General features: G+C 50.0%; 1 protein-coding gene across 19 annotated transcripts in view; it reads right to left on the bottom strand.

Moving 5' to 3' along the window:
- The window catches only part of AFAP1L2 (actin filament associated protein 1 like 2), a 97,442-nt gene extending 81,577 nt beyond the window's left edge, over window positions 1-15,865 (bottom strand). For 4 of the 19 annotated variants that reach the window (XM_044750446.2, XM_070482731.1, XM_044750423.2 and 1 more), the window contains exons 1-2: window positions 14,932-15,087; window positions 9,258-9,311 (exon numbers count right to left, since the gene is read on the bottom strand). In XM_044750446.2, coding sequence (XP_044606381.2) covers window positions 9,258-9,311; window positions 14,932-14,947 — 70 coding nt within the window. In that variant the 5' untranslated portion in view covers window positions 14,948-15,087. Of the gene's footprint in view, window positions 1-9,257; window positions 9,312-14,541; window positions 14,782-14,807; window positions 15,258-15,818 lie in introns of those variants that run through there. The other 15 variants (XM_070482739.1, XM_070482747.1, XM_044750432.2 and 12 more) reach the window with 12 other exon arrangements.
- Between the last annotated feature and the right edge of the window lie 6,654 nt (window positions 15,866-22,519).

The raw sequence follows: 22,519 nt of genomic DNA, 5'->3' as shown, positions 1-22,519 counted from the left end.
ATAGTGAAGCTAAAAAAAATGCCTACTGTGTGAAATTCTCCCACGTAAAGGGGCTATTTAGGGACATCAGCAAGTTCATTACAAAATCGCAAATCCTTTGAACTGGAAAGGGCCCTGGGCTGACATTTGAAGTTAAGACAACAGAAATGAAGATCTTCATTGTTCCACCACTTGAGGTATCAACATTCCAGTGGACCCAGGAACTAGGAACTGGGAATGCAGGTCAGAGACGGGGGGGAGGGGGGGGGGGGCAGAAATTCAGCATGTCGGTAAACAGACAGTTGGGTGAAGAGCAGCTGTCAATAAATGACTTCCAGTGCATGAGAGAACGACGGGAAAACGTCAAACCTCCCGAGCCAACCTCAGGGTTTTTTCCATTTTCTGAAAACCTTAAGCTTTAGTTCTTGGCTTTAAACACAGTTGGATGTGCTGCCCACACTCTGAGCCACACCCGAAAGAGTTAGCTCTTCTGCCCAAGTTCACAAGACCCCAGGCAGCTCCAGGTCCTGCCTCCTGGGCCCAGGCAGCCTTGCAGAGCACACCATTGGGCAGAGCAAAAGTGGGCGCTGGTCTCCTTGCTTCAAGTGGCTCTATACCACGCATCCCCGTGCATCTCTACAAGACTTGAAAAAAAAAAAGGAAAGAAAAAGAAAAACAGCTATTATTTTAAGTAGAGATAGAGATGAAACAATAACTGTTGGGGGCCAACTCTGTCCAGATCAAACAGACCCAGGGTGGGAGAGGCAGTTTATCTTGTTTGTATGCACCAATTTTGAGTGAATATTCCCACCTCCTGGGTGGAGGGGAGCAAAAATGAACTGCTGTCCAGAGTCTAGCAACTTCACGTCCAAGCAACCAAAAATCCCATTCTACTTGACCTGACAACATGCAGACCTCAGCTCTTGGCCACGATCTGTACTTAGCAATGTGGACCCAAAGGTGACTCCAGGTGCTCAGTGGCTGGAGGCAACTGAAAAATACAGAGCTATTCAAATCCAGCTCTACCATCACAGGCTTATCTGAGGGTGGGTTAGGAGCATCCCCTCCTCTCAATACGATTGCAGACTTCTAATCACGACCACTGCTCTGACAAAAGGTTAAGCTTTGGAGTCAAATGTAAGGGTGGTCTCTTACCACAATCTCACTGGCAAAGGGTCTTGGACAGACCAGCAATGAGGAAGAAGGAAAATGGCTTCCCCATTTACTCCTCCCCATGGGGGGTTGGGAAGGGGAGACCCCCCCCCCCTTCCATAGCACAGTGCTTGCACTTCTGGTGTTGCCCTCACTGTGCCAAATTCTGCTTCAAGTCAGATTTGTAGGCTTCTAGTATCAACAACAGACTGTAAGCAAACTCTTAGGATTTCCCTTTCATCCCCATATCCCATCCCCTAACAGAGATGACCTTTCTAATATGTACCTTCTTGTTTGTGTGTGTTCCTGTTAATGAGTACTGCTTTATGAACTTTCAGTGGCTGTAAATACTATTGTCAAATGTCCTATCCAGCTTCTTACCTTTCAGTCAGCACTATGTCTTGAAGATCCACCCATGTTGCTGGATGGATATCTAATCCATTGCATGTACTCCTGCTTAATCTCTGGGATGCACATCTGCTGTCATAGTTCACCTGTTCACTCTCCCAGGTGATGTGAAGACTGCTTCCTGCCTCCACCACCAAAAATAATGTTGCAAAGATCATCCTCGAACCTGCCCTGTGTGGACCCATGCAGAAATTTCTGCAAGTTCTGAGAACACTTGGCATCCTGCAGCCTCCCATTTCCGCTAGCCTCCTGGGTGGTTGTTTAGGTTGGTTGGTCCCTGATGAGTAAAGGAGCCCAAGCATTTCTTCAGATGCTCGTTAGCTTTTTGGAGGCTCCTTCACTGGTAAACTCCCATTCATACCCTTTAGTCATCTTCTTTTCTGTTGAGATTTCTGCCTCTTTCTGGTTGATTTGCAGTTCTTTATATATTCTAAACGTTAATCCCTTGAAGGCTTTAGACATTGTAAATCTCTCTCTCTCCTTTCTGCCTTGAAGGCTTTAGACATTGTAAATCTCTCTCTCTCCTTTCTGCCAGCTGCTTATTAACTTTGTCCAGGGGGTCACTAGTGACCAGAGGCCCTTAACTCTGATGTAATCAGACTCTGAGAACACATGAGAACAGCAACCATTTCTCAATCATACAATTCCAGTTTCTTGAGCACTTACAATATACCCCCAGGGGGTTAGGTGCTGTGGCCACAAGGAAGAATAAGGGCTTTTGACTCTTAAGGAGCTTACAGCCTCCTGGGAATACAGACTTTCCATCAACTATAACATGGACACAATGACGATGGCCATGGAGGGTTGTGCAAGGTGCAGTGAGGGGTGAAAGGCTTCAGGGGGTCATGGTTAAGGTGTCAAGTCTAAGTGAAACTTGACAGATAAGCTTGCCAGGCAGCCCTGAGGGGAGGGCATCCAAGGCCAATGGAACCATATGCAAAAGCCCAATTTGGGAACCACAAGGAATCGAGTAGGGCTGGGGCATAGAGCAAAGTGAGGAGCAGAGGCTGGACAAATAGGGACGGGCCACGCACAGAAGGAGCTCGGATTTTCTCCAGGGCAGTACAAGGCACAGCACCTTGCCTTACTCTCCCCACAGCTGAGGCGAGTTGCCCTCAACACTACCTGCACGCAAGGAAGAGGGCCTGGTTCAGGGACCTAAAGAAATCTGGGCTCGCTTAGCTATAGCAGCAATGTAGTGAAGTCTCACAGAAACCCATCGACAGAACATTCTAGAAAGAAAAGGGTTCTTGAGTATCCAAGTTAAACTACCTAGGCAGATAAGAGACATCCATTGGACAGGTCTGGACTGTCCTGAATGAAGTGAAGACTTCCCTTCCTGGCCTCAGCTGGACGCTGTGCCTGCTGCTGCTCCAGCCTTGAAAGTTCTCAGCTGCAAAATTCCCCAACCGCCAAGTGTGCTGGTGCCGGAAATGGACCAAATAAAGTCATTAGTGACACAGCGAATCTTACCCAAGACCCCACCAGGATCTCTGCCAGCCAGCTGTTTCCTCCTGAATCTACACTATTTTCACACTCAATAATGGTAAACTTTTTAAGGAAAAAAAAGAAAACCCGTTTGTAGAGAATATTTTGCTCCCAGCTATGTGACTGCCCTCATTTTTTCCCAGCCAGAGAAGTAATCTATATGCACAGACACATGGCAGCCAAGTACGAAGGCACAGAGGAGGGCTTTGCAAGGTGTAGTGAGGGGTTAAAGGCTTCGGGGGAGGTCAAGGGGTCAAGGCTGAGTGAGCCTTGAAAATAAGCGTGGAATCTGGAAGTCACTCCACCCCAACAGAACACAGTCTCTCAGAACTCTCACTTTCTCTCCTTCAAGCTGCCTCAGCATCCCCAGGGCAAAAAAATCAATCTTGTGGGACAGCAATCTTACCCTTTGAGGGCATTAGGTAAACAACTTTAGGAAATTTCAAGAAAAGGGGGCTGTCACCTGACACCTCCTCTCCTCCAAAATACACACGTCCCAATCATACCTGACGTCTGTAAAGTAATGCACTTATTAGGTTCTTTCTCCTTCGCTGTGGCCCCACCAGCTAGGTATGTTTGGGGCTGTAAGGATGTAAGGAGGAGAGGGAGCCCGACCCCCAAGTCTGGTGTCCCCCACCTCTCTCCAACCTACCAAAGACGTTTTCCAACACAATCCTGTGCCCACTTTTGCTCTGAGATGGCTCTCAACTCTATTGCTAGAAAAAGGGAGGTAATTAAGTACCCAAAGCCACCTCCACACTCTAGAGGCCTCCTGCTCGGGACAAGAGGCTCCTCCTCCTGCCAGCTGCTCCCCCAGGAGTCCAGCTGTACTGGGAGAAATGAGGCGGAAACTGACGTGACCCCACACTCCTGCCCTGATTAGTGGGCCTCACGTTCTCACACAGACAACATTGGCTGCTGGTTTCCTCCTACCGTTAACACCTCAGTGCCCCCTGCATACTTGAGAGCACTGGGGCCTTTATGTTGGGGTCAAAGAAGCAAAAACTCACGCGCTAAGAGATTCATTAATTAATTAGTCCCCAGAGTCTCTCTCAGTCATAAATGGAGACCAAAGGGGTGGGGGCCCGGGAAGGAGTCATGCTTCAGAAGGATTTGATCCCAAAAGCCACAGACTAAATTCTCCCTCTGAGAACAACACGGCCTTTCCCACTCTCGAGGGAACCAGCGACACCTGGATCCCATAACTCTCAGAGATCTGCTCCCAGCCTGAACTGTTTACAGTTACATACAGCAAAGCCACATCAGATGGGCGGGAGATGGACGCTTGCCCACTGAGAAGGCAGGAGGTCAATGGGAAAAAATTATTTTAGTCAACGTTGAGCCTTCAAGTTCAGAACTTTATCCAAACTGTGGCGATGTTCTCATGCTCCCCCTGTGCGGATGCCAGGCCCTCCTCTGATGCTCACTTCCAGGGAAGCTGGGCTGGCAGTGGGAGGAGCCCCATACAGGGCCAAGCCTGTTTCTTCCACCCCTCGGAGGTTAGCAGGTCACAGGGCTGGTTAAGGACCCACAGAACTCTTTTTCCTGGGAATCCTAGTCACTGTGACGCTAACCTGCACTAGGCCAGGTGGGGTGGCAGGCAAGGGCCCAGGGTTATGGATGCTGAGGGGTGGGGAAGGTGGCCTTCTTTGCAGCAGGCCATGTGCAGCGACAATTCCTAGGGCTTGATGAAGCTTCAGGAGTCACGCTGAACAGATTTTCACTCAGGCCTCCTCTTCCAGGAGGGAATTAGATGCTCCCCGTCTGGCTGAGAGCAAGCCCTATTTTCCCCACCCTGAGTCTGAGATCATCAGCTCCTCCTGGGGAAGCCTGGGATTCTAGCCATGGCTACTAGAAGTGTAAGCATGAGGCGACCAGAGAGCTGGTGTCAAGGGGAGGCTCTCTCTTTCTGGGTCTTTCTTGCCTCAGGTTCTCAGGGGAAATCCCTTTTCTAGACTCAAGACCCAGGAGACCTAAATGGAATTGGCAGAAAAAAAGAGTGAGGAAGTGGGAGAGAGTCAAGAGGGGAGAATAAAGGAATGAAAGAAGAGAGCAGGAGGGAGGGAAGAGAGAGAGAGAGAATGGTGGATGCACAGGAGCAGCTGTGAGCCTGTGTGTACCCAGGGGGTTTCTGGAGCACCTAACAAACGTACTGTGCATGATGGTTTTGTCATCAATCCAACCTGCTTTGCCACAGGCTAACCTTCAGGGCATCTAGGATGTTACTGACTTGAACCAGAGGTAGGCTGCCACCATCTCCAGTGAGACGTGAGCCTCACCCAGCTCAAGAACCGGCAGTGGCTCTCTCAGGGGATACCCAAGGGCTCTAGACACCTGAAGCTGGCACAATGCAACTGCGTGACAGCCATCCAGACAACCACATTTGACCATCATACATACCATGATCCTCAGCCACAATTCCAGCGACATCAACTGCAGAGACCCCATCTCTAAAACATGCTAAAAGACACGTAACCCAACTCTGCCATGACTGTCACGGGCCAGCCGCACTGCAGTAGGCATTTGAGCAGCAGGTATGAGGTTGTTGAGACTTGCTGCTTCTGCCCAAGATCCGCCACCCTTTATTTCCTTCTACTTGTGCAGGAAACTGCCAAGGAGAAGCCACAGGGGGCCTCTGTTAACTGTAGTATCTAATGGTGGTGCCCATCTTTATTTCTTCAAAGTATGTGCTAGAAGCGAATGCCACAACAGGCCTGACAATGCAAAGGGCAGTAGGGGGGTGACCATCTCAAGCTCATAAGGAGTCTGGGATTGTAACTGAGGATGTTTGCCCCCAAGGAGACCCAAGACCATAAAGATGACGATGAGATGCCCCAAGCAAACTTGCCGCCATAGGTCCCAGCCTTGATATCAGGGTTACCGAGCACCCTAGCAGAGTTCCTTCCAAAAGGACCACATTTGAATTTTAGTAAATCAGCTCAATATGTTCTAGGACTGTGGGTATTAAATAAAAGAAGTCAGTGAAATCTCCAAACAATAAGCTCATTCAACACAATCTTTTTTTCTCCCCCCATCTGGGGACTTGAATACAGTTAACATGAATAAATGCTCTTGTGTAAAAACTGGGGGAGAAAAGAAGGGGGGTGGAGGATGGAAGGAAATGGCAGGGTTCCCACTTGTTGGTCTAACAGGAAGGCTAAGACAGTCCCCAGAACCCAAAGGATGCCAGTGTGCCAGGGTAGCCCTAGGGAGATGGTGGCAACAGTTTGCAGTCCAGGTAAGGAAGTATCAGGAATTTCCCCACCCATGCACTCCCAGCTTCTCCTCTGCAGCCCTCCCATCCTTGTACTCAAACTAGAAGTGGGCCCTGGGGGTGTCCCAAACCTGGCCCTTCCTAGGTGGACCAGCCACAAGCCAGGCCTGACTCAGCCTCGGGGAGGGTTCACTTAAAATATGCATAGAAAATATTTCCTGCTTCTTCCCCCTGCCTCCACGTCCTCCAACAAAGTGGAGACAATTAGGACTAAGGCCCACACCAGCTATTATTCTGCAATTCTTCCTGAATACCCCACAAATAGGTGGAACAGACCTGCCTTTGTAGGTGACTAGTGGCTTTGACATGTCTGTGATTAAGAAGAGTTGCATGCGTGAAATTCTCCTGGGTAATTCATGGTTTAAAGTGATCTGGGCCCATATGGTCGTCGTGAAAGGAAGTCCTACAGCCTTCCAACACGCTCTACTTAAGGAAGATGGGAAGACACAGATCCAGCTCCTGAGGTCATAGAACCAGACACAGTTCACCCAAAAAACAAGCCAATTTGAGAGGGGTTTTGATTTTTTTAAAAATGGAAACCACCAAGATCTTCAGACTCCATTAGGACCACCAGAGTGATACCCCTTCATTCTCTTGGGATTCCACAACCCGTCTCCCGGACCAGTGCAGCAAGGGTGGGGATTCAGCCCTTGGACCATGAGGCTTTTCCCTGTCTGGAAACAAGAGGACTGATTCCTCACATCACATGGGACTGGGTGCATTACTTTGCTAAATCATGGGTTCTCCCCCATCAAAATGAATCCAAGCTAGCATAGACAAGCAGGACTGCCAAAAATAAAAAGTCAGCCAGGAAATAACTATGGTGCAGACTTGGGTATTCAATTCCAATTCAATAACTTTATTGGTGAGAAAAAAAAAAAAAAGACTTGTAGAAAGACTGCCAAAGTCAATACATTAGATCCATGTGTGTGTAGCAGCGAGTTCCCAGGGTGGGAAGCTGGACTAATGCTTTGATATTCCATGTCCCTCCTAGGCTCATCAGCTGCCTGATTTTAGGAGAACAGTTTTTTCCTTTTCTCTAAAGAGAGGGAGACCTTCCACCATCACACTGTTTATGCCTAATGGAGAAGTCTCTTGCATCTAGGATATACCGTCATCTACGGTCTCTTTGTTTTGTACGAAAATTCTTCACCGCCTTCTGCTGTCTCTCCAGATCGCTGGAGGCAAGACCACACCAAGACCTCAGAGTCTATTTACAACCTGTGATGGCCAAGCCTGTGCTGGGTGGATTCTTCACTGATACCACAGTATCACAAACTACTAGGGTTTGTTTTAAAGTCAGCTTTCTGGAGGTACAATTTACACACAGAAAAAAAAAAAAAAAGGCCCTGTGAACCACACAGTTCTGAGTTTCCCAAACACCTAAATCTCTGTAAGCACTACCACCATAAAGATGTGAAAAATAAAGATTTCTATTATTCCAGAAATTTCCCTCATACCCCTTTGTGGTCAAGCCCTTCCCTCAGCCCCGGCAACTACTGACTTGTTTTCTTTCCCCAGTTTCGCCTTTTCCTGAAAGTCACATAAATGGAATCGTACACTGTGTAGGCTTTTGAGTCTGGCTTCTTTCACTTAACCTACTGGTGCGTATCACTGGGAGTTAGTTATGAACTGTTAGTTTTTAAGTCTGGGACTTTTGCCTTCTTGTCAAAGAGACAAAATGATTGGCTCTAGTTCATCTGCCCGGGACGTGGGACTTTCGGTGGTAAAATCAGGAAAGTCCCAGGCAAACCAGGATGGTTTGTCACCTTCTTTGGGAAAGCTACCTCTAAGGGCAGGCATACACACTCGCCTGCTCAGATGCCTTCTGGGGCACAGGAGGTCGTTCTCTCTGAGCTACCAGCTGACTCTCCTTTCTCCGTTTCATCACAAGCAGAAGGCCAGTTTGCAATCTGCTGGGGCTGAGTCCCCGTACAGAGCTCACCACACTCCACCAGGCCTGCAGCTGCCTGTGAAGTCCCTAGGAGGGGCTCAAGAGAGTGAGAAGAGAACTCAGAGGTCTGTTTAGAAAACAGCAGAGCAAGGCTTCTGTCGGCGTCGGCGCCCCTCCCCACTCCTCCGTAATATTTAATGCCCACAGAGTGTCGTGACATGAATGTGCCCTGGGCTCATTCTGTTTTTGTGCCAGTCCAATGCAACATTTTCAGGGCATTGCCAGCTCCTACTGGTTTCTATACATTCTCCCTACTCCTTCCTCTCAATGGGGTTGTTGGTGAGTTTGTTTTGAGACTAATAGGAAGAAGGTGAGAGCCACGTGATAGAAAATTAGTAAAGAGCTCAAAGTCCCTGTTAGATTTTAAGGGTCTCTCCTAGATAAACATGCTGAGACATCAGAGAAAAGTCAGGCAGGGCCAGGATGTGGCTCCACACATCGGGCTTAAGAATGAGCAGTTTCTTGCCTAGCTCCTTTCCAGCTGACCTTGAGCCAGGCTGCCTGGGAACAGGCTGAGCATCCTCAACTCAGAACTCCCAATAGCTTCAAAGAGCATGTGATGGCCATAGCTGGTGTCCAAATTAACTTTGATGACCCAACCCAGGAAGGCAAGAACTGGTGGGTTCAGAGCCATGTCAGAGGTTTCAGGGTATCTGCTCCCCTGAATTAATTTCACATTGCCCCTTCTCAAAGTATTCACCAGTAGCTCTCAGAAGTTATTCCACCAAGCAGCCTGTGAGGTGGGTTAGTAATCATTATCTTCACTTGTACAGATGAGGAAACAAGGCCCAGAGAGATTAATTGACTTGCCCAAGGTCGCAGAGCGAGTTAGTGGCAAAGGCCAGATTAGAACCCCAAGCCCCGGAGTGCCCAGGCCGGCACCCAGCTCCATGAGATCCCCCAGCCTTCGGTCCAGAGCATGGGCAGAGCCAGGTCTGCGCCCCAGGGAGCCCTGGAGGCCAGATGAGCTGCTGCAGAGGGCACAGGCAGGCTCATACTCACAAGCAGAAACCTGCAGGATCCTTCTCTGTACCACCAGACAGCAACACCCCTGTGCTGGAACAGACAGAAATAAGGCTCAAGTCGGGAAAGCCAAGGGCAGCCACTGTACACTTGCATCTCCACTCTGGAATTTGGCTTTGAGATTTTGCTTCATTTCCCCTTGTGACCGAGGTCTGTTCTTGAGGGCCAGAGCATAGGAAAATAGGTGCTCTCATTGCCTGGCATTCATTCACTCACTCATTCCCCAATCATGGCCCAGGCATCTTCTACAGGCATGTGCTGCATAACGACGTTTCAGTCAACGACAGCCCACATATACAACGGTGGTCCCATAAGACCAGTACCAAATAGCCTAGGAGTGTAGTAGGCTGTACCATCTAGGTTGATGTAAGCACACTCTGTGATGTCCACACAACGATGAAATCACCTAACGACACATTTCTCAGAATGTATCCCCATCAAGTGACACACGATGGTAAGTGCCTGGCAGTGCATCAGGGGCTGGGAGAGGGACCCTAGGAGGAGAAAGACAAGATCCCTGTGTTGGAGGAGTTCAGTCTAACAGGGAAAACAGACATATATACAAGTAATTCTAAGACAATGTGACATTAATTCAACAAATATTTGTTGAGTCCCTACAATGTGCCAGGCATTGATGAGGCTATACGTAAAGTAGTAAGGGAACACAGAGGGCATCAGGGGAGGCTTCACGGAAGAGGAGGCACGTGGGCTAGGTCCTGAAAACTGAGGAGTGTTTCACTGAGCAACTAGTCCTTCCCTGGCTAAAGGAACACGGATAAGGAATGAGCACAAAATTGTCTTGTGTACTTTTTTCTAAATAAACCCTTGCTGTTTTTAGAACAGGAATTCGACCCTTTAGAAACTCAGTTCTCAAGGATACTGTATCCTGTTTCTGACTCTCTGAGTTGTTGCTTAATCTCTTCAGGCCTCAGTTGACCTGTCTCTCAAATGGGAGTGATTCAGAGGGTGGCTCGGGGCTTCACTACAATCTTTGGAGACACGTTCACACAAAAGTCCTTGAGAAACAAATTCCTCACATGGCCCATGGCATTCCCTTTCCCACTCAGTCTGCTGCTCTCCACTCTCAACGGAAATTGGTTGTATTTATAAGAATCACGATCGTAAACTGACCCTTGTTGGGCTACCCGCACTCCCTCCCTCATTTCCCTCTCCTCCTCAAGACACATCCTCCTTCCAAAGATTCCTCACAGACCACAGGGCAACCAGCACTGAAGCGTGCTCGGGAAGTCAGAGGGACAAATCCTGGAGGTTGTCTTCTAGATGTAGAAACTGAGGCCAGGAGAGCTCAATGACCTGTCCCGGGAAACAGAACACGTGGGTCTCCCGGTTCCCAAGCCACTGCTTTCTCCATTGCACCGTGACCGTCTCCCTCATGTCTCAGCCTGGGCTCTGGGCAGACGTGCCATCCTTCCTGGCTTAGGGAAAATCTCCGTTCTGTGAATGACAGAAGCGTTTAGAGCAACATTTCCCATCATTAAAGGGATTTAGAAGAAAACTGGCACAGCCTCCCAAGCTTTGAAGCTCATTGGCCCCTCCTGGCCCTTTAATTGTGCTTGGAACCGGCCCAGTTCCCAGAGCTCCCCCCCTTAAGAAGAGGGGACGGGCCCAAAGCAGAATTCCCCCACCCCTCTGGCCTTTCAGCACCAATGGTGACCTCTCAGTATTTCTGCTTCAGACGACTTCATTGCCAAAGCATCAAGGGCTCCCACACAAAGAGCTTCAAAGTCAGGAGGGCTCAGGGTCAAGTACAACCATGAGCAAACCCTGAGCTTAGGATTCTGAAGCATCATATTTGAGACGGTTTTTCAGCAGTGTTCCCATACCCTTTTAAAGCCTATAATCACTTAAGGTGAATTACCTTCGACTTCTTCAGGTATCATAAGATTTGGGTAAAGCATATCAGGTGAGTATGGAGGGGGAATCTTTCACTCAACATTTGCTTTTAATTTTCCAGGTGAGGAAGGTATACATATAATTACTTATCTTCTGTCAATTGTTCTCAACATTGGCTGCACATTAGAATCACCTAGAGACCTTTAAAAAATGTATAATGCCTAAGCTGGACCCCTAGACCAATTAAATCAGACTGTCTTGGGTGGGGTCTACATAACCCTATTTTTTAAAGCTCTCCAATGGTTCCCATGTGTGGCTAAGGTTTAGAACCACTGCCTTAGGTAAAACTTCAACAAGGAAAAACCTGAGCTCCAAGGCATGGAAAAATAACAAATACAGATGATTCCTATGAAGGTGAAATGAACATTATCAATCTGCCCAGCTCATTTAATTAGCTTTTCTTTCTCAGACCTTTCCTGACCACAGATCCAATGATTCCCATATAAGCTTTCAAGTATTTTACTGGCTTGACTCTTCACAGCTCATCTCTACTTTCCGGTACCCTAGAACTAAGAGCCATCTCCTGAGAATCAGGTGATTCGACTCAGAAACAAAAGAACACAGGAAAAGAATGATTACACTTTCAGTCAATTACTGTGATCCAAATTAAAGTCACTATCTCAGCCATGTCTATTTGGATCCAAGTATGACACAATTTCAGGAAGCTTCAGCCTGGACGTTCCAAGTGCAATCCACAGATAGTAGGTCAGTCACATTTGGCCCTGGATGCACTCACCAGCTGGAAGAACAGTAGGAACCAGAATCCTTGACCACGTGGTATGAGTTCGGCCATGGGCTAACGCACAGTGATACAAGGATGCGCTTACGAGAGTCATAAATATGTAAACACCCAAGGATGGGAACCTTTTCAAAGTACCCTATAGAACTTAGCACTGCTTATACAAAACCAGAGATTCACATACAAGATATAGCAACTCTACCAACATTTTTTATGACAACTCTCATAAAAGCTCCATCTCTCTGGGAAGACACTCCCACATACCCTCCCCACTCCCCTTGTTTTTGCTTGCAAGAGCCATGGCTGTCTAGCAGAACGGCTTAGAAGGAACGGGGAGCAATCCTGGAAATGTTTCTGCATTAGACATAAGGTAATATTCCAACCACTCTTCAGCTCCAGACCTTTCTTTACATCCTACCAAACAATGGAAAATGAGCCCAGAGCCTAAAAATCATAGGCTAGTTTTGGAGGATGTATAACATGTTAACAGGCAGGCTGGGGAACACGGAAAACAATTTCTCCATCAACTGCTTTGTAAGATTTACAAATTAGACAAAACATTTTGAGAATATGGAGACAGTGATGAGGCATTCTACCTATGAGATGGAGGGAGAGCTCAAAATTGGGAGTATAGAAACATAGAATGAGGCATTTAAATAAATGTTTAAAGCGTCATAAGTAATTCTTCTTTACAATTTTCACATATGTTTTGAGAGCCCAAGAAATCTTGCTTTTGCATTTAACTTTGTTGTTTAAACCACTATACCTAGTTATTCCATTATTCAGTCTTACCTTAGAAAAAAAGAAAACGCCCTCCAACTCTAACAAGCACATTACGCATTCTACTTAGAGTTGCACTGGTTAATTGGAGATTGGGCCCAACATGCTTCATTTTGCAGAGACCAACTTTCCAATTCAGTGAGTGATCAAAGCACAACTCAGCTTCTTCTCAAGTGAACAGGAAATTCTACATGGGGGGGGGGTCCCCCAAATTCCTCAGCTGAAAGGAGTAGTAAACAGTAGCATTCACCAGTGACACCTGAAGAGATTTCTCTCCAGAGTCAAACAGTAGGATTAGCCTCTGCAATCCAGATAATTCTGTGTCCACTTATCACTGTCTGTGTCTTACTGACTGCAGAATAATGAGGTAGACACATGTGTCACCAAAAACACAAACACTCTGAGCTGGAAACTGTTTCCTTCAGTTGGCAAAAACCCCTAACTGATCTTCCAGGGTGGGAGGATTCAAACTCCCGAGAGACAAACATAACTAAGGAGACTTTCTCAGGTCAAGGGCCAAGTCAAAAGCTATGAATACAAAAACCTTCCCATAGTAACTGGGCATTTGGAAAGAAGATCCAAAACGTTATCATTTGCCCTAACTTTGAAAGATTAATATGCTTGCAATCTGGACCTTCAACCAGGAGCTAGCACAAGGCAGGAAAGGCAGACCCTGAGCTGGAAGGGCCCCTCCAGTGGACAATTCAAGTCCTAAATTCCCTGTGAGGGTCCCTCCCAAAGGGCGCTGAGCCAGCGTCGGGGAGGGAGCAGCAAACTGCCCTTTTAGAAGGAGAGGGGCTGCGGCGGCCTCAAGTGTTCTGAGGCTCCACAAGGGCGCTTTCAGTCATTCAGGCGCAAAACTGACGCGATCTCAGCAGAATTTGAGACGAAAAAAAACACCCGGTTAGAAATGTGAGAGAGGCTCCGGCGAGGCTTCGCAGAAAGAAACCGAAGGTTGCCAACAAATTTAACCCTGTCCCCCCAGCCGGCTTCCTGTGCTCCTGGCAAAGACCCTTCCTTTACCTGTGAAGCGCTAAGATTTAGGTCTTTCGCCCTCACCTGTAAGCAGGTGACCCAGACGAGAAAAAGCAATAGGAAAATCAAAAGACACGACTAGTTTAGGGAACTAAAGCCGGTCCCCAAAGGTTCCTTTACGTCAGTTTCAGAAATGAGAAACCACTGGGAGAGAGATTCCTTGGGAATCTCAGCATTCTCCTTTATTGCTCTCTCCCAGGGGAAAATAAATATAGAAACAGTATTTCCTCTTCAGGTTTGGCAGAGACGAGTCCAGGACAAGAAAGTAAGTGCAAGAGGCTTTCCCAAAGGAAAGCGGGTAGGGGAGCCCGCAGCGTCCCGCTTAAGGGACACTTCTTTCAGCTCCTTTGCCCAAAGATCTGCAATTCGAGGCTTCTAGACTCCAGCCCAGGGGCTCCAAGCAAGGGTGCGAGCTGGGCACAGGACACAACCCCGGCCTCAGCCAAACCCAAAACTTGCCCAGCTGCGCACTGCGCTAAGCCCTCGGGCCGAGACGCTTCCACGCACTCCACCTGCAGGACACCGTGTTCGGCCCCCAATCCCTGCCCGCCTCCCCTGCCTGGGGGTAGGAGAGCGGAGAAGGGCTCAGAGAGAGACGGTGACCGAAGCTGCCGGACGACTGGGGTAGCCCGACCAAGCCGGGAGCGGAGCCAAGCGCCCGCCCCACAGCCCAAGCGCATCGCGTCGCAGGTTCTTTCCCGGGGTCCGCAGAAGACCTTCACTCCGTCTGGCGCCCGGGCGAGAGGACCCAACAACTTGCCCCTTTGCTCCCAAGCAGCCCCGCACTGTTCCGACCTCACTCGGGGACTCCTCGGCCCCGGGCATCTTTCCGGGGCGTCTGGGGCCTGGCGGGTCGGGGGGCACGAGGAGGTCGCAAACCGCATGCTCTGTCCTCCAACAGGTGAGAAGCCTCCCCACGCCGACCCCCGCCCTCCGCGCCCGGGAGGATCAGAGGGCCCGGGCCGCGGCCGCCACCTAGGAGTCCACTCGCCCGGCCCGCGGCGCGGCTGTGGCCCCAGTCTTCGGCCCAGGTCTGGGCGGGGGCAGCCGGCTCTGCTCACCTGAGTCCAGGCGGGACGGGAGGCGCAGGCGGTGACGCCCCCCTCCATCCCTAGCCCTCCTTTCCGGCGCCGTGCGGGGCAGGAAGGGAGTGGGTGCGCGCCGCGCCGGGACCCGCGCGCTCACCTTTGTACCGCTCCATCGGGGCCACGGCGTGAGCTCCTCGCTGCTCGGCTCGGGCGCTGAGCTCTCGGCGCTCGGCTCCGCGCCCAGGGCCGCCGCGCTGGCCCCTCCCCGTGAGGTCACGCTCGCGGCCGGACCTCCTGGCGCGGCTGCCGCGCCCGGGGCGCTCGGACCCGGTCCCCGCCCGCGCGCCGCCCCCGCCGGGGAACTCCGCGGCCGACCCGCTGCGCTCCTGTCCCTGCGCACCCCGGGCCGCGCTCCCCGCCGGCAGTTCCCTCAAGTCTGGGCCCCGGGGGCGGCGGGACGGAGCGAGACCGGGACGTGCCCAAACCCTGGGGGAGGCTCCGGGGAGGGGCGGGCTCGGGCGGGCCTACACGAGCCGTTCTTCCAACCGCGGGGCTGCAAACCCACTGCCCGGAGGAGGAGACTGAGGCCTGAGCCAGGAGCCAGAGACGCGCCTAGAGCGCCTCCCTCTTGGCCCCGGGGCCAGCGCGCTTATGCCCTTGGCCTTCCTCGAGGGGCGGCATGGGGATAGGGATGGGCGCAACCGAGCCCTGCCCCCGCGCCTGCGCCCAGCTCTTTGAGAATCGCTCCCACCCTCTTGCAACCTCTCTAGGCAGCAGCCGCCGATCGCACACATGAGGGCACGTGAAAACGTCTACCCGCTGCCCTATACCGGAGCCCAGGTTCCCCGGGCGCCATTGTTCCAGGCCCTCCTGAGAAGGACTGAAATTCCAGAGCCGCCTGGACAGATCCCGGAGCGCCGGTTCCTCGCTCAGCGCAGCGCGCGGCCAACCCCGGAGGGTGGCATCTATTCCATAAAGAGTTCAGTCGTGGCTGTCACTCCACCCCGCCCCGCCGCCACCAAGCACCACACTTCCACCCTTTACCTCTTGTCATCTGTCCCTCTGTTCTCTTAACACGCCCAAGTCCTCCCCATCCGCCCCCTAAGGGATCCATGGCTTCCTTTAAACTTTTCTATTTTCACTTTAAAATCTCAGTCATGGTTTGTGCAGGATGCCTGGTTTTTCAACAAGTCTCCCCCAACTTCCTTGAAGGAACACTTAAGGAAGATTTGTTGTTGTTGCTGCTGCTGTTTTCTGAAAGACTTCTTAATTGTTCTTGGAACGGCAGATTTAGCTCTGACGTTTGGAGACCTTGTGCCCTAGCCGTCTGAGAAATATTTTCCTCAGTTCTGTTAGCAGCTCACACTCACATCGATGGAGCCCTCCTCACAAAGCCGGGTGCCAAGGGCTGTACCTGCGCTGCCTTTAGTTTTCCCAATAACCCTGTGATGTGGGTATTATTATTACTTCTAGCATGTAGTTGAAGAAACTGAGGCTTAGAGAAGTTAAACCACTTGCCCAAAGTTACACAGCTAAAAAGGAACAGAGCAGGCATTAAACCCAGGTCCGTCTGCTTCCAGATGTTTATTCACTAAACTTTCCTGGGGCTCATAGGAAATGCCAGGCTGTCTGTTACCATCTCTTGGAAAACAATGGCAACAGCCATGTAGGTGCTCTGATAAAACTGGAATGCAAGGGATTCTGGGAACCCAGTGGAGGGCCCTGAACCAGCCTGGAGAAGCCTCCTGAGTCTTGTAGAAGAGGTGATTGCTGAGCTGAGTCTTAAAAGATGACTTAGAGGTAGTGAGGTGCCAGGAGAGGCGGAGTGAGTGCAGCCTTTCAGGCAGACAGGACAGAAGGGACAAAGGCAGGGAGGTGAACCATTTCAGGGTCAAACAGTTCTGTGTTGCTGAAGCCAAAAGGGAGAAGCCAGGAGAGAAGGAGGTGAGGCCGGGGAGGTAGGTACAGGCATGCTCGAGGGCCCACAAGGCCAAGTGATCCAGAAGCCAAGGGGATTGGGCAGCTTTGAAAAGTGTGGGTGCCTTGGGGCTCCCTCGGAAGCTGAGTGGAGGGTGGAGTGCAGGAGGCAGTTGCGCCAGCCAGGTGAGAAGTGGCTGGGTGGTGGAAACCAGATGGGGAGGAGAGGACCGAGGGCAGAAATATGCAGGAAGTTTGATGCCAAGCCTCCATGTCTGAGCACAGAGCGTGAGGAATAAGGAAGAGCCGAGGTTGACCTTCTGGTTTCCAGCAACTTAGGTGACCAGGTGGACGGTATCACCACTCATGCATTCGGTCATCCCTTACATATTTATTACCTGAGGCTCTGTTAGGTGCCGGGTGCTACCAGGCACTGCAGAGAGCATGAGCAAGGGAGACAAGGGGTTGCTCTTGGGACTGTGGGTAGGGGTCGGAACAACAAGCAAGAAAAGAGATGAGCATCACTGAGTCAGACACAGAGAGGTGGCAGCAGGTTGGGTGTTGAGGGAGAAAGTGAAGGGCCCACAGCACCTCCAGGGAGCTTAGAGCCCTGGATCTGAGCCCTCAGACTCAGCCACCTACATTATCTCCTTTAATTCTCTCCGCCACTCTTCCAGGTGGGCCAGGCTCATGCGGGTTCAAGAAATGGAAATAGTGGAGGCTGCAGCAAGAATGCTGACGTCTCAAGGAATCAAAGGACAGGAAATAGGGTTCAGCAGACCTTGTGCAAGCTGGAGCTGGGATCCTGGTCTGCACGGAGGGTGCTCTTGCATTTTGTGTTCTCTTTTTCTCTCTCTTCCCTCCTCCCTCCCTTTCCTCATCTTGCAAGTGGCCGGGCATGGCACCCACCCTCCAGTCTACAGTGTGCCAAGACTACCATCGATGGCTCCCAGGTTTCCTTTCAAATTCTCAGGGAGAATCTGATTGTGTAGCTTGTCATTTTGAAACCAGCCTCAAGTGTGGTGGCTGGTCACTCTTGGTCAGATTCCAGCTCCGGCAGTCAGCTGGGGCAAGTGGGGGGAGGTTTCACCATCCAGCCCCACTCCCCAGGGTGCTGTTCGAGCTGACCCTCCCAGAGCAGGTGAGGGCAGAGCTGGCTCTGACTGAGGTTGCCAAGAGCAAAAGATGGAGATTAACCTGTCTCCATCCTACAAGTGAGGACACAAAGAAGTTAGGGACCTTGCGAAAGTCACCAAGTCTTTCAGAACTAGGACTCAAGAATCAGGTTTCCTGATTCCAAACCCTGTGCTTTGTCACCCGCCTCAGTTCCGGCTTTCCCAGCGTTGTAACTGGGCAAGGCTTTACCCCAGCAAGTCCTCTGGTGGCTGTCTCTGGAGGCACTTCCCGTAACCGCACCCCCTCTCTGCAGGCCAGGGGGTGGCTCGATATCTCTATCATGCCTGCTCCCTCTCCCCTTTCCCTCAGTGGCTCCAGCCCGTTAATTACCTCTTCCTAAATCCTCTCTAGTTTATTGACGGAGACTTGGCAAGTCCCAGAGCCTCTAGACAAACAGAAATCAATCAGAAATGTATGCAGTGTGAATTTAAAATGGGAATTCGCTGCCCTTTCCAAGAATGAAACTGAAACACTACTTAAAACCATCAGTAGGAATCTGAGGCCTCTGCAAAGCTCAGCACAGCTTCCCCATCTCTCCAAAACCTGGGGGAGGTTAACCCCAGGTTCTTAGTCACTTGGCAACTTCCACAAAAGGGCCACTCACATTCAAATTCTAGTTCATTGGGTATCTGGCCTCCTGGATCAGATGATTGGGTTTCCAGATCATTCTCAACCTTCTGACCCACCCAGACCCACAGGATCCAAAATGGGCTGTCCTGCTACACATACAGTCCTGAAACCAAACTGAGTACCCTGCCCCGGAGTCTAGGCGGTGGGCATTCCCACCAAGCTCCACTGGGGTTGGGGTGCGTCGGGACCTCAGTGTGTGGGGTGAAGGCATCCAGGACACAGATAACTGACTGCCCAACGGGCTTGTTCTCTGGTGATTTCTACACCTATTCTCAGCATCAGAGAGATTTCTCCAATCACAAGGGGGCTTCTCCAGCTGAGGCAATGAGGAGGGGGCCCACTGGCAGGCAGTTGCTTTGCAAACTTTACCCTGTTTGATTCTCACAGTGATCCAGGCAGCAGATACTATTTCCCCTCATTTCACACTCGGAGACCTTACGTAACTTGCCCAAGGTCACCGCTGGGTAGGACCCAAGCTAATCCCATTTGAGCAGCATCTCTGACCCAACTTCCCACCCAGGCTCTCTTTTGCAATCCTATTTTGTCAAAAGTCACCCATCAAACTGTTCTTTACTTCATTCCTACTCATTCTTCAATAGCCAGCTCAAAAGCTGTCAGCTCTGAGGGCAGTCCCCGCCCCCGCCACCCTCCATGCCCTCCTCAGCATAGTTCCGCTCTGGCTCTCCCAGGCTGTCTGCCCCTACTCATTCCACACCCCTCTATGTTGTATCACATTAGTTCTCTGTCCCCGTGTTTAATATAGCACCTGGCAGGGAGCAGGTGCTCCATCATGCCTGTGGAAGGAACAATGGATGACTTTTCCGTTTCTTCCCTCTTGGGGTTTCTGTGAAAACACACACACATACACACACAATGTCTTTGCTAGTTCAGATAGATGAAACAAATGATTACCAGAGGACATATCAGGTCTGGTTGGATGGGCATGGGGTGGGTTGATGCAGGAGGAAGATGGCTTTTGAACCAGGTCTTGAAAGAAAGAATTAACACTTGTTTTTTTTTTATTGTAATAAAATATACATAAAATGTACCATTTTACCATTTTTAAGTGTACAGTTGAGTGGCGTGAAGTACATTCACACTGTTGTACAACCATCACCACCATCCATCTCCAGACCTTTCTTTCTCATCATCCCAGTCTGAAACTGTATCCATTAGATAGTACTCCCCATGCTCCCTCCCCTAACCCCATGTAAACACTATTCTACTTCCTGTCGCTAGGAATTTGACTATTCTAGGTACCTCATAGAAATGGAATTATACAATATTTGTCCTTCTGCGTCTGGTTTATTTCACTTAGCATGCTGTCCAAGGTTCATCCATGTCCCAGGATGTATCAGAATTCTACTCCCTTTTAAGGCTGAATAATATTTCGTTGTATGTATAGACCATGTGTTGTTTATCCATTCCTCTGTCAATGGACATTTGGGTTGTTTCCATCTTTTCGTTATGGTGAATAATGCTGTTATGAGCATTGAGTTACAAACATCTATTGAGGTCCCTGCTTTCAATTCTTTTGGATATAAACCTAACAGTATAATTGCTGAGTCATGTGGTAATTCTAAGTGTAACTTTCTGACGTTATACCACCAAGATCTTTTCCGTAGTGGTTCCACCATTGTACATTCCCACTAGCAATGCATGAGGGTTCCAATTTCTCCACATCCTCACCAACACTTGCTATTTTCCATTTTTTGATTATTTCCATCCTGGTGGGTTTCTTTCATTTTTTAAGACTCTGAAGTCCATGTGGCATAAAGTTGACGTTTCTTAAATCTGCGTCGTTGCTACATAAGCGTTTTTTATATTATACAGTGAGGACCACTGGTTGGGGTCCAATCCCCTCATAGCTTTACATTTGAGGAAACTGAGGCCTGTAATCTCCAAGTTGGAAGTGTTCAATAAATACTCAGGTGACTGAGCCCTCTCAGCTGGCATGTTTGAAATACTCCAGAATTTTTTAAAAAATATTTGATATTTTTTATCAAATATTTATTTGATAAATATTTGGCCTAGAGAAAGCAAGCAAATACTGAGAGGAGGGGGAATAGATGGAGAGGGGGAGAGTGGGGAGGCTAGAAGAGGGGGACTCCCAGGTGCCCCCCTGAGTCAGGATCTGTGCCAGAACCTACAGCAGGTGACAACAGGGAAAAGAAAGAAACGTCAGCACCAATCTCTGGCCCTCCCAGTGCCTTCAGCTGCACACCTCCTCAGGCACAGCCGGCACAAGGGAGGGTCACAGGCCTGCAAACCGGGGCAAGTATGATTGCTGTTAACTGTTTAGAAAAGCACTCCTAGTTTATTCTGGCCAATGTTCCTATAATGATTTAGTTTACGTAAAGGGGCTATTTTTTTTTTTTTTTTTGAGGAAGATTAGCTGAGCTAACTACTGCCAATCCCCCTCTTTTTTCTGAGGAAGACTGGCCCTGAGCTAACATCCATGCCCGTCTTCCTCTACTTTATGCGTGGGACGTCTACCACAGCATGGCTTGGCAATCAGTGCCATGTCCACACCCGGGATCTGAACCGGCAAATCCCAGGCTGCTGAAGCAGAACATTCGAACTTTGCTGCGCCACCAGGCCAGCCCCGGGCTATTTATTTTTCTAAATTTCCTTAAAATACCCTATAAGGTAGAGTAAATGACAGGTGACTCTCTACATATCTGCATAATTGAAGATCAAAGAGTCCCAGAATGTCAGTTTGGGGAGTAGTGGACATAGGACCCCTCACTTCATACAGATTGGTCAGTGATTCCAGGAATGCTTGCCCAGGTCATGCTGTGGGACAAGGGCTCACAGCCCAGAGCCTAGGGCTCCTCCAGGCCTCTTTTCTGTGGCCCGAGGGTCCTGGTCCCTCCTTGGTCCCTAGGACCATAGATGGGCAGGGCTGCTTGGTTTCCTGACTCTGTGCACAAAGGTCACGTTCTCCTCTCACAGCTCTGGGGTGCTGGCTGGGCCCCCAGCCCTTCTCTCTCACTCTGGAAAAGCACATTGCATGTTTCTGTAAACAACTCCCCTGTGTTCCAGATTCTGATGTGCCACCCGCCCCTCCAGAGGAGACTGAGGATTGACCTTCCCTCATCACCTTTCTCACTTTCCTCCTGAAATCACATATCTACTCAGTTACCAGGTAGGGTTCTCAAACTCTCGGTTGGGTCTTCTCTCCCGTAAGTTGGGGTTGGAGGGAGCAAAAGGACAAATTCTCCAGTCATCTACCCACCAAAATTGGAGGTTCTGTAGCTCAGTGGACAAAAGCATCCTTGTCCCATCTTTTTTTCCTCTCCATTTCCCTTCTGTCTTTGCCTAACATTTCACACAGTCCCCCTCCAGGCCCTTTGCCTCCAATTTCCTGCTACCGTTCCCAACCCATCAGTGTAGAGCATTTCAGACCTGTTTGGAAACTTGGAATCAATAGTGAATCCAACTGAGTGACCTGATGTTAAGGATGCAGGAACCCAGAGGGATACCAGCGCCTGCCCAAGGGTACCAGCAGCTGGCAGGTGGCACCAGTGCCCAGATGAGGTATCCAGCAAGAGCTCTTCTTCCACCTGCTTCTCCTCAGGGCTCAGCTGCCCTTTCTCCCTGAGGAGTCCTAACCCGGAGTCACCCTAAGTCATACAGCACCACTGGAACTTGCCTGAATTCTGGTTCCTGGGCAGTGGCCAGGATCCTGATCTTGGATTCACTTCCTGGATTGTTTTTGCTGACTCTTCCCATGATTGCTAAGATCACCCGTTCTCAGAAGAGGCTCAGGCAGAAATGCAGGCAGACCAGAACTGGCAGCCCCACAGGTTCCTCAGAGTCCCCAGACAAGGAGATCTCGGAGAGGAATCATTCACTCATGCCTGGAAGCAGAGAGCACTTCCTGCTTTTCCCCTTCTAGAATGTTCTTTCCCACCTCGGCAGAGTCTCAGCTGGTCCTTCTAGACCCAGCCCAGAGGCCTTCTTCCTCCATCAAGGCTTTCCAGAACGTCTGGAAAGCACCGAAGGATTGAAAGGATTCT

The sequence above is a fragment of the Equus asinus genome, chromosome 2, assembly GCF_041296235.1.
Source record: "Equus asinus isolate D_3611 breed Donkey chromosome 2, EquAss-T2T_v2, whole genome shotgun sequence".
Taxonomy (NCBI): domain Eukaryota; kingdom Metazoa; phylum Chordata; class Mammalia; order Perissodactyla; family Equidae; genus Equus; species Equus asinus.
Note: the sequence above shows the minus strand (reverse complement) of the source record. Positions and strands in the feature narration are given on the sequence as shown.